Raw genomic sequence first — 12127 nt, 5'->3', positions numbered from 1 at the left:
TCGCTCTCAGTCTTAGAGCCCCCCCCCCCCCCCAAACACCTTTTTAACCATAATGATCATGTTCAGTGCTATCTGTACTGTGCCAGCAGATTTTCCCTGTGTGGCGGTACAATGCTGTTTTTCTTTTCTTTCTTTTTTTAATCCCTTTTCTTCAGCCATGTTGTGTTTTCTGTGGCTGCTTGAACCTGGCCATGTGCTAGCACTTTCTCTGACTATATTGAGTTTGTGTGAGTTTTGTATTAGGTTTATTATGTCACAGATTGACTGGTGTCTGGATGAGAATGCGTTCTTGGTTTTTTGGAAAAAATACAATGCATCTAACTGCAGTTACTCTCTGTACAGGCCCGTCGGAAGGCAGGCGAAGTCGGTCCGGTTTGAGGGGGGGGGGGGGGGGGGGGTCCGGGGGATCTCCCAGGGCCATTTTTTTAAAATTCGGTCAGAAATAGCAGAATTTGACCTTTTCACAAGTTTTCAGAGCCCACTACAGGCAAGAGTACTGTACTCTTGCTACAGGGAATAAATTTGCATGGATATCCATGTACAATGTATGGCCTGCGATGGGTGCACGTACATATGTATGCATAATCGATATTACATGTACATGTACCAAACTATTTACATGTACCCAGAGTTTTATCTCCCCGGTTTTAGAAGAATCCCAGGGCCAGTGGTGACCTGAGCCAGAGTTGGTCCGGTTCCGGCGGCCCTGTTGTATTGCATTGTGTGCAAGCTTGCTGCATTGTACTTGTGCCCCATCTCTTTCTTCCCGGTGTGCTTTGTCCGGAATGATGCTGCTGCTGCTGCTCTCGCTGTTGCACTGGGTGCTCTGCTGCTGCTCTCACTGTAGCACTAACACACTGGGTGCCCTGTTTTGCTTTCGTGTGCCTCATACGTACATGCACAGTAAACTTGTAACTAAAGACCACCTTGACTGCGGGCGATCAGCCTGGTACCACAGACCACTTCGCCAGGCACGGACGGTCTCACAGGCATAATTATTATGGTTGCGCGGTGCAAACCTCTAACTAAGGACCACCTGCCACTAAAGACCGCTTTCTCTGGCCCCAAGGCAAGGGGTGGTCGTTAGTCACAGGTTTTACTGTATGTAGGCCGATGATCAGGCAAGCACAGTGGCTCGGTCTAAGCAAGCACAGTGGCTTGGTCTAAGACCGTGATTGAGAAGCGACAGGCACCACAATCATCTACATGCACCTGGTTCAAGGCCTGCCTGGGAACGGTGATTTTACAGCTGTGCCTATACCCGCAGTCAAATGGAAACTTGCGGGTGTCTGCATTGCGCAAGTATAGGCAGTTATGGCAAGTGAAATCTGGAAAACAATTAGATATGCACATCAGTCCAGGGAGAAGTCAGACCCCATAATTACCATCCGAGTCGGCGACTCCCTGGCCTGCACTAGCTTTCTGTGGCGCAAAGTGGATTTTTGACCTCATCGGTATGTGCGCCAGGCCAAGCAGCCTTCAGCGTTTTAACGTCAATCTGGATTTCAGCCACAACTTAATATGGAAAAGCCTGACATGGCTTGTGTGAACGCATGTCTCATGCAGCGAAAGCCTATAGTAGAACTTACTAGAAGACGTGTACACTACTCTGTAAAATGTGTACATGCACGTGGTGCTAAATCTACTGCAGTAAAACAATGAGTAAAACGAGAAGTCTATTGTTAAAATATAAACGGAAGATATCGAAACTAAAGGACATCACGGTTTGCACAAAGAATAGCAAATTTAATGATTTCCAAAATCCGTAGGTTAATTAACAAGAAGGTATGTTTAACGATCTGAGAGTGTACAGGCATATCACCCTCGCATAATATGTTATTAACCATGGCCCTAATGAAATACTCTTATGAAAAATCTCAATAGTCTAACGTTAGAATTAACAGTTCCTCGTTATCATTTCACGTCTTACAGTAGTATTCGATACCACTGGCATTCTGGTGATGAATCAGCACTGCTTAAAAAAATGGGGTATTACATGTACGTGTCTACCCTCGTTAGCACCACATCTGCTACAAGAAAAACCTCATCAGAAGACAACGATCCAGAATCCCTTGACGCCTGAAACGCGTACATGTACATTGTAAGTCCAGATAGTAGACAATACTCGATATAAGACAAGTATTTTTTAAACCCCTGGATTGTCTACCAACGAGGGTAGACCTGTACTACTAATAAAATAGAATTGGAGAGTATGGCACTTGAAACAGACAGCCCACTGCTCTTACTGCAGTGTCCTAGACCACCGAAGGACTGGTGCTATGGCGTGAAGCCGGGCAGAAAGAAAGCACCTAGTGAAGTGCAGTGCTATCTATCTATCGGACACTAGCTGAAGTATAAATAAAGTGGGAACTATGGCTAGTAGTGGCAACAACATCCGGAACTTGAGCCGGACAATTATCATTTTCTCAGTTTCTATGACATTTCCTCATCAGTAATGCACTCAATGCCTGCTTGCCGCCAGATCAATTAGAAGATGACTTCAAATTCTCCCACACTGGATGAGTACAGGGCCATGTTCCTGTGTGCTTCATCCAGTTCATTCGTATCAGATTCATCCTGAACGTCGACGCCTTCAAAATCCTCCTCCAGCAGCTTAGTCGACAAGCTTTTTGCCTAGTGGCACAGGCAGGCAAATAGCACAGACACGCGACTTTGTTCACTCTCCAAGCATATGCACCATCATCGAGAACATAAACTTGCAAGGGCTGGTTGATTTCCAGTCAAACTGAAGGCTTATCATGATCAGTACGCACAGGATCGGCTGGACTTCTTGCGCATTCATAAAAAAAATGGGAAGGCATGACAAGCAGATGTGCTACTTTGGTGAGTGCCAATGAACTGGAACACACACCGGACCTACAGGGTTTTTTTCTTTGTTTGTTTAGTGCAGCGAGTGACCATATAACTGAGAGCCATTGGAGTCCAGGCTCCTGTTCAGTGAAACTTCAGGACAAGGTACCTCCACGGACTATGGAAGTCTGTACTTCACAGCCGAAGTACTACATATCCAAAGCCAAATAACTTTTCAGCAATGTATATGAATTGTTTCAAAATGTTGAAGGACGCTTCATATAATTGGTATACAGTATTTACCGCATAGTATTCATTTCTATTCCTTTAAACAAAAATTCAAAAGTGGTACATCATATCCTGTAGGGTGTTATGCCCAGGATACGGTCACTGAGCTGTTTTATTACACCTTACCCTTGTTTCAGCGTCTCCTTGTAAACTGGTGCTAAAGCGTTTGGCATCCCTGTGTCGCTGATAGTACTTGACACACGGAACATTAATGCCGCAAATTTGATCGATTCTGCCCTCAAATAGGATGAGACCAGCAATCAAGATGATCAGTCCTGAAGCATAAGGATTGGCAAAAACACACATCACTTGAATACACGGGTGGTATGTTTCACAGGAACATTCTTTGTTATGCTCAGCGCCAATAAATCCAGCCTATACTGGCACCCGTATAGACATTTTTGAGATGAAAACGAACTTGTGTATTGAGTTTAAAAAAAAGTACTGACTGAAGAGGTTGTCATATTCACAATTGCCGACTATGATGATTTTCGCTATGCACAGAACAGCTCTAGAAGTTGCGACGAACTAGGCCATTTGAAAAATAATTTGGAACACTCCACACCGTGCTCTTGGCCCACATCCACAACACCATAGCGAGGAATTTTGTTCTTGGATACGTAGATGTTGGATAATCCTCCATACAGCTGTTTCGCTCATTGAGAAACACATACTCATATTTCTATCTCTCTATCTCTTTCCACGTCTCTCTCTTTCTCTCCCCCCTGCCCCCCCCCCCCAAAAAAAGGTCTCTTCCGCACACACACTTGATATTTCATCTTTGTTTCCCCATATTTTGGGAAATGGCTCATCAGCAGGGAGGAAGTTGCTTATTGCTGGAGTACTGTGACCCGGCACATGGATGATCAGTTCAAGTGCTTCCGCAGTGACTTCCATCATCATAGTTATTCCGGTCACAGTACATGGACAAAAGCAAATTCTCTTCTGGTTTGTTATGACGTCACTAGCCCAACGCCTGCCACCTCTCACACCCCTTGAAACTAACTTGAATCTTGAACGTGCCCAACGCCGATGGAAATGATAATGAGCAGACTACCTCACAATGCTTTCAGAATGATGCGTGATACACGCCCCCCCCCCCTCCCCCCCCCCCCACACACACACAAACAACCACGCACAGGATGGAGCATAAGCAGCCCAGTCATCTGTCGATACGGCAGGGCGGGATCTTACCAAGTGCCTCCAGTCCCACACCGTGTGAACCTCGGCTGTAGTAGATGATCCGGTCTTCAATCCAAGAAACAACAGGAACTATGCACATGACACGAGCGGTTGCCACGGCACCTGAAAGAGAAAATCAAAGAATTGATACCAGTTGGTCAGAGTGAAGCCATGCGGGAAACCTAGTCAAATTTTTTTTCACAATTCGCTTCAGACTCAGATAGACTGAGTTTTCAGTATCCGTAGGAATGCCACAACTCTGCAAAGTTTAAAAGCACAGATACAGCTCCTAGAGTGGTGGGAGGTGAGTGGATCAGCCCACTGGCAAAGTGGTCAAAGACCGAAAATCCCATTTGCTGCATCCATGTTTCCCTCATGCCAGGCTACCCAGCCAAGTACAGTCAGACCTCGCTTATCTGGTCCTCTTTTATCCGGATCCCTCGCCATCCGGAAGAAAATCGTTGGTCACCGATTTACAGCATATGCCATGCATACCGGTACATACAGTTTGTGTGTTCGATTATCCGGCTCCCCCGCCTATCCGGATATTTTGTGAAAACCGGACGTGTGCGGTTATGCGAGGTCTGACTGTACTCAGTGTCATAGTGCATATACACTGCACGGACAGCCGGCCCCAGTAACGTCCAATCTAGCGCCCTACACCAGTGCAAAGCCCAGCGCTCACATGACATCTGGGGTGAGACCGCATCCGATGCTTGCTGACTCATGCGATCGGAATTCACCGGGTCCGAGTACTACATGTGCTAAGCTCCCTACACGGTGTCATGCATGCCATGCCGGTTTGTCAGCGTAGACTCCGATCCCGGCATGCGCTGCATTTTAACAGTATTTACAGAATGTCAGTCTAAACCAGAAACATACATGTAGCTTGGCTTCTGCTCCTGAAGAAGACATGATGACGGAAAACAAATCGAGGATGGTATTGATGAACTTTGGCCTGCTTTCTTGCCATAAGTGTTATACTACAGGCAGCGTGTTGCCAATGCGTTTACTGGAATGCTGGCTTCCCAGCCAGGTGAACACCCAGCCACCACAGCCACATTCCATGGGTGACACAGCTGGGTTTCAACTTACCAATCTTTCCGTACAGGAAAAACAGCAAGGTGGCAGCTCCGAAGCCGGAGAATATCATCAGGTAGAGGAGGGCAGCTATCGATGACGGTGTCCATGTTGGCTGATATGTAGCAAGAGTGTGATAGGCAAAATCGCAATGGATAAATACAGCAGACATGTACAACTATACAAGTAGGTTTTTTTCAGGTCTAGCCTCGCGGATCCCCAGCCGCCCACAGTGCTAGTACCGGCCTCTCATGGTACGTGTACATACATTGCCACAGCTTCAAGAAGGAAGAATAGTGATAATATGAGCCTCTAACGTTAGATCCGAAAAGGGGGCTTATGTCATTTTGCGCAATATTGAGAAAAAGGCATTTGAAAGTTGAGTTTTCCGTATCAAGCGATGTATAAATCACTTTTGAAACACCCATAACTCTGTGAAAGATAAAGATTTTGGACCTAGGTTTTTTACAGAGTGATCTGCTGCGGTACAGCAAGGTCATGGTAAAGATAACTCAAAAATGCTAAAAAATGACATAAGCCCCCATTTTGGATCTAGAGGCTCACATATCATACATGCCTTGCAAATGCCGGTAGTTATACAGGACAACCACTGGGAGTAGTTGCATATCAGAAGTGGCAAAATGCATGCTCGCCTTGCACTATTAGGAAACATACCGTATTTTTCCGGTTGTAAGTCGACCTTTTACGACTAAAAATAGAAGGAGAAAGGGTGGGGGTCGACTGACAACCGGGATTCGACATATAGCCGGGAACTATCAGAATCTTACAAAAAATGACCTGCCCTGCATGCATGAGTGCACCCTGTGTGCACATGTTTACCAGTTTATTGGCTTTTTTTCAAGGATTGGGACGTTATACCCTCCAATAAGGAATGTTGACATGATTTGTTGATGTGTTAGTAGCAGGGAGTGGTTGGTAGTGCTTCGTTGGGTGAAAACTTAAAAACGCAGAATTGAGACTTCCGGATACGGGGGTCGACCTATAACCGGGGTCGACTTACAACCGGTAAAATACGGTACCCGGCACTTCTTCAGGGGGGGGGGGGGCAACCCACAGACATGTTACCCCCCCCCCTCCCCCGCCCAGCCACAACACATGAGCAGTCATTGGCCGTAAGGCTTAGGACACCTTCACAAAATGTAGTTAGGAACATAAGAGGAGAAGGCAAAAAGACAACAAACTCACAGATGCTGAATGGTGATAACGCAATGACCAATCAGGGAGAAATGCTTACAAAACACATGGCCAAGACCAAGACAATGAGACAATGAGACTATGCTCGTCACTCTTCCTCCCAGACTAGACTCACGCTACGCATGCTCCACATATTCAACGCATGTGCGACGCCCGCATGACATTGACAATCATTCACACGCAGACAGAGGCAGGTTGCTACACTCTCGAACAACGCATACTCTTGCATGCACCACAAACCGTCTTCGTCACACATCAGGCCACACTCGCACACGCACTAGTGTGCGACAGTAAGACAGCACTGCCCTGTCTGCCCAAGACACAGTCACCGAACGCAGTATCTCACCGAATACTCGCCCTTGTCCAGTGCGCCCCAGAAGATCAGGGCCAGGATGCCCCCGACCACTGTCTGCCCACCTCCAGCCAGCGTGAAATGGATCTTGCCCTTCGCATTCCTCCAGTACACTGCAGCGCAAAACACAACTGTGTGTAAGATACTGCCCATGCCCTGGTTTAATCATGAGTATGCAAAGAACTGCAGGCCGGGGCTCCTACAGTCCTGGAATCTGCGCCAGATATGCACTACATATTGTGTATGTGCAGGCAAGAGTGTTTGTGGCAATGAGGAACAGTTTTTTTTATAGATCTGCAAGGGGTTACTATCAAGAGTCCTTAATCAAGAGCATGCAACTCTGATCCCTTTTCCATGGGCAAGATGAGTGGCGCTCTACCTTCATTGCATCATGCGACTACAATTTGCGCACTGCAAGAAGTCAAACACCACACATTACCTGTTGTTTGAAACGAACTTTCGCGCGAAACTGGAATATGCATCCAATATTTGGAGATAGGGCATGCACTCGAACAAATCAAGCAAAACATGGGTCTACTGGTATAAGAGCTAGATTATGGGTTTTGAGTGCAGGGCATGATGGAGGTAGGTTACATAATGAAGGCAGAGCGCTGTGCACCGTTCCATAAGCACAGTCCCATACTCTTGGTCATGGACTCTAGGTACGTTTTGTTTTGTTTGTTACAAGATAGCCGCCAAACATCATGGTGCAAACGCCGGCAAAAACGCACAGAGATACACATAGCGATGGCAGCCGACGCAGACTATGCAGTGCTTTGAAGTGTGTCCAACAACTTCTAGCCCTGTTCATCTTACAGATTGAACAGCTGGGCATGTACATGTATGCTGCTGGCAGTACCTACCGCCAGCCAGGCCGAAAAGAATGGATCCGCAGATCAGCTCGACAATGTTGACTGCAACCTGCTGCCTTGTGGCACAGAGTCGCCTGCGTTCGTCTTCGGAGAGAGTAGAGTTGGAAGCGTTTTTCCGGCATTCATTCTGAATCGTCTCACTGTAGTCCTATGAGGGTACACAAATGCAATGAGGGATAAACGGAGCACACGACAGGAGCAAGACAACAACAGGTAGGCAATGGATACCGAGCTTTTGCCGAACAAGGTACAAGAGTGCCAGAAGTGACAAATGAATAGCTCGCCTGCACTTGACTCGTTCGCTATGACTCCCCTCAGCATTTCTCACCTTGCTCCCCCTTATGTTCGGGCTGCCCGTTTTGGAGCCATCAGTTGCCTGATGATCGTTGTAATACGTGAAACTCAGAGTTGCGGCACAGCTTCCAATCTCTCTCCTGCGTAGCGTTACAATATGAAGCTGTAGGTGCATTTTCCGAAAGAATGTTTATTGAAAAGAGGAAGCTGCGACGGACTCAACCAACGCATATATGTAGCTCATTCCACAAGGGTGCATGGCTATTATCAGCATGGTCAAGCATTAGAATTCCAAAACATAGGATAGCAGGTTCGATTCTCACAATTTCTCAGCGCAAGGAGTCAAGGACCCCCCCCCCCCCCGGGCCAGGGAAATCCTTATAGGATTGGGTCGCAGTACTTGACATTGGCTGGGCCGGGGAGGCATCGGCAGCAAATGAGAGGAGATAGGCACTTTCTGCACTATATTATGCTGAGCTCTGTATGCTGAGCTCTTGCACACGCCGAGCAGTCTGTAATACCTCCTGCCACTGCAGCCAGAATCGTCTAGGGGCTGGCTTCACCTACCACACCACTGGAACATTGCCAACACAACGTGGGAGAAGAGTCACATTCAATTGTGTACATATTTTTTATATAAATGTAAAAAAGAGAAGAAATCACATGAGGCGTGCAATTTGAAACTCGGATGTTGAGCCATAAATAAATGTAGAAAGGAAAAGGACATATGGATACGAGTTAAGAGTAACTCTCCATCACTGTAATCAGCTTCCCCTTTCTTTACTTATCTTTGATATTTATGAGCCACCCAAGTTGGGTGGTGTGCTGCTTTGCTGCTTCGAATTGTAGTTAGACCGCTTTGTCAAAATTTAATATCCTACTGGTCTCGTCATCGTCCCGTAACAATCGACATCCTTTGTTCCATTGAGACTATAGCTTGTGCTCGTGTTCGTTGCGCTTGCCTTCCCCTCTTTGGTCTTTCCATAACCTTGAACCTTCCAAGTTGGAAGGCTGTCGGATAGCGCTACGGAGATGTGTTGAAGCTAGGTGTCAGGACGTCGAATGTCTCACTACTCTGTAAGTTTTGTGCCTAGTTATTGCACTTTCTGACTGTATATAGTATCTGGTTACAGTGATGGAGAGTTACTCTTAACTCGTATCCATATGTCCTTTTCCTTTCTAAATCACATGAGAACGAGTTATGCAGCAACTATCGCAACCTGAATGTCTCAGTCGATTGTTAGTTTTGTGCCCTATTACCGCACTTTCTGACTGTTTATCATCTTGTTAGTCATGGAAAGTTGCTGCATAACTCGTTCTCATGTGATTTCTTTGTGTTTCACTATCGAGGTGCCTGAATGCCCAGTGCTAGTGAGTGTAATATATCCCCATGAATGAAGTAGCGTCACGTTCCAGTAGCATGCACCGCATGCAAACACACTACATAGTGCTCGGAGTCTGTGGATGTGGGTCTACTAGTATGCATGGGATGGATTTCAGTGATCACCATTGTACAGTGAAGCCTGTCCAAGATGATCACTCAAGGCCGGGCCGTTTCAAAACGTCGTCTCTGTTACCGGGTGGTCACCTTGAACAGGGTTATTTGGCTGGAAACAGCATCCATTGGTCCTGGTTGTACAGGTCGTCTGGGGCAGGTGGTCGGCTTGATAGAGTGGTCTCATAGACAGATTTCACTGTATACGATTGTGTAGTAACCCAGGGGTGTAGCTGGTCCCCCCCCCCCCCCTGTGCCCCATGTGGGCTGCGCGCCTGTGTACTTACATATAGAACGGTTGGCACGATGTAGACGACGATACCAACGCATACTGTGATCATGCCTAACACCTTGAGCGCGTTCACCTTGCCTGTCTTGAACTATAAGCGGATGGGCAGACACACAGACAGACAGACAGACAGAGAGAGACATATGTGCATGTCAGTACATACACATGTCACACATATCCACACATTTCTCAGCATAGCTTAGCAGCTGTGGCATCATTCGTGATTCACAACAGGACGGCAGCTATGCCCGTACCCATGGCGAAGTAGATATAGATGACATCACATAACCTACACGTAAGTACACACGCACACACACCTCAGACCTCAGACCTGCCCATCGCAGAAGCAATGATAGCGAACAGCTATGTTAGACATAGCAACTAGTGCTGGGATTACACCATTCAACAGTTTGCAAGGACACACACACACATATGCACGCTGTCACACACACGTATCCACACACACACACACGTACACACACACATATACCCCCCCCCACACCCACACACATATACCTCCCCCCCACACATATACCCCCCCCCCCCCACACACACACACATGCATGCACACCCAGCTCCAACGTCTTCAGAACCGTGCCATCCGTGCTGTGTTCAGCCTACCACCCACATCTTCAGTAAGCTGCCAAAGGGAGAGCATATCCCTCCGTGAAATCGAGGAGACACAACACCACCGATTCCTCGGTCTCATCTGGCACGGCCTGAACGGCCAATGTAGTACAGCGCTTTCAAAGCAGCTGACGCCCGCAACCACGGCCGCAACTCGACATCAAGCCAATGCTGGGCTCATTCTGCCGCTGGCCAGGACGAATATAGGCACTCGCCGACTGTTCTTCCGTGGACCTGCGCTGTGGAACACTCTGCCAGCCAGTGTGCGTTCCTGCAAAGCCGTGGCCGATTTCGCAGCAGCCGTGTACCCGTACACTCTCAGGCCATAACCGTTTTTAAAGAAGAGAAACAGTGATATGCACACACACACACACACACACACACACACACACACACACACACACACACACACACACACACACACACACACACACACACACACCTTGACCTTTGACCTTTGACGCCCATCGCCGGAGGCGATGATAGCAATGCTACGGCAGAAGCCATAGCAACTTGTGCTGGGATTACACCATTCAACAGCTTGCAAGGCTGAAGAATTGACCGTCACTATTCAGCCTGGTCTACACCATACACACACACACACACACACACACACACACACACACACACACACACACACTAGGACAGTATGTACAGGCATTTTAACGAACGGTCTTTTCCTGTTAGCTCTGTTTGTCCAGTACATGAGATACAACGTCTTTCTTGTTGTTTTTTTCTTCTACATATAGCTGCTTGCAGCATGGTAAACGACAGTATTATGGCCTTTTTCAGATTTTCATTGTACCTATTTGTAGTACCTCCCGGGATCAGTATTTGCACTTGAAAATATTCACCTGAATGCCTCATTCTTAGCATTCTTTTATTCGCTTCCATGTAATTGGGCTTATTGGCCGTTTAGTATTGCGAATTCGAATAAAAAGAACAACAACAACAGTGGCGGATCCAGGGGGGGGGGGGGGGGGTTCCGGGGGTTCCATGGAACCCCCTAAATTTTGCAAAGTGTGCGGCTGAGAAATATCGAAAAATATCATGTGTGCACAAAAGGACGTCCGTCCGATCACAGTCAGTGCAGTCACCATGGTCACTGAGTCAACATGGTCAAAGAGCACAGACTGTCAGGCAGTGCACTGCATGTGGTGTATTTATCATTAGCCGGGAGCAGCTAACACATGCGCGTGCGGTAGATCGATACTGTACGGATATTAGTACTTCGGCTCTAATTTTAGCACCTCAGGACTTAGTAGTCGTCTGTACTGGTGTTCACGTCCGTGATTTACAAATGGACACTGCAGACAACATTGGGTGGTTGTTTCCTTTTCGATCTTTCGAAACGATCCAAACTTACCTCCATTGGCGCTGTCATTCACTGCTGCTCAGGATGGGTGTGGTGTGGTCAGTATTCCTTGGACAAGTTTTTTGCAGAAGCGAAAGGATGTTCCGAGTACTGACACTCTTCAACGAACTTCGAACCGTACACGTAGAGTTCAAGCTCCTCAGAAGATGAGGGCTCCGACATCCAAGCAAAGTCAGTAATCTATACCTGCTGCAGCATGCAGTAGTGACTAGTTGTTACTCCGCAGGAACGGAGTGCTGCGCCAGCG

The 12127-nt window shown here is 47.2% G+C and overlaps 1 protein-coding gene across 1 annotated transcript; it reads right to left on the bottom strand.

Annotated features, from left to right (window-relative positions):
• Positions 1–1437: 1437 nt before the first annotated feature.
• On the bottom strand, positions 1438–10834 carry LOC135808435 (uncharacterized). Its single transcript, XM_065321625.1, has 8 exons — positions 10507–10834; positions 9877–9969; positions 7792–7948; positions 6923–7041; positions 5377–5476; positions 4294–4404; positions 3226–3374; positions 1438–2634 (listed from the first exon to the last, which is right to left on the bottom strand). Exons 1-8 carry the CDS (start codon positions 10585–10587, stop codon positions 2488–2490), a joined length of 957 nt encoding a protein of 318 aa, XP_065177697.1. The 5' UTR covers positions 10588–10834; the 3' UTR covers positions 1438–2487.
• Between the last annotated feature and the right edge of the window lie 1293 nt (positions 10835–12127).

Source organism: Sycon ciliatum, chromosome 2 (assembly GCF_964019385.1).
Source record: "Sycon ciliatum chromosome 2, ocSycCili1.1, whole genome shotgun sequence".
Classification (NCBI taxonomy): Eukaryota; Metazoa; Porifera; class Calcarea; order Leucosolenida; family Sycettidae; genus Sycon; species Sycon ciliatum.
This window is presented reverse-complemented; position numbering and strand designations above follow the sequence as displayed.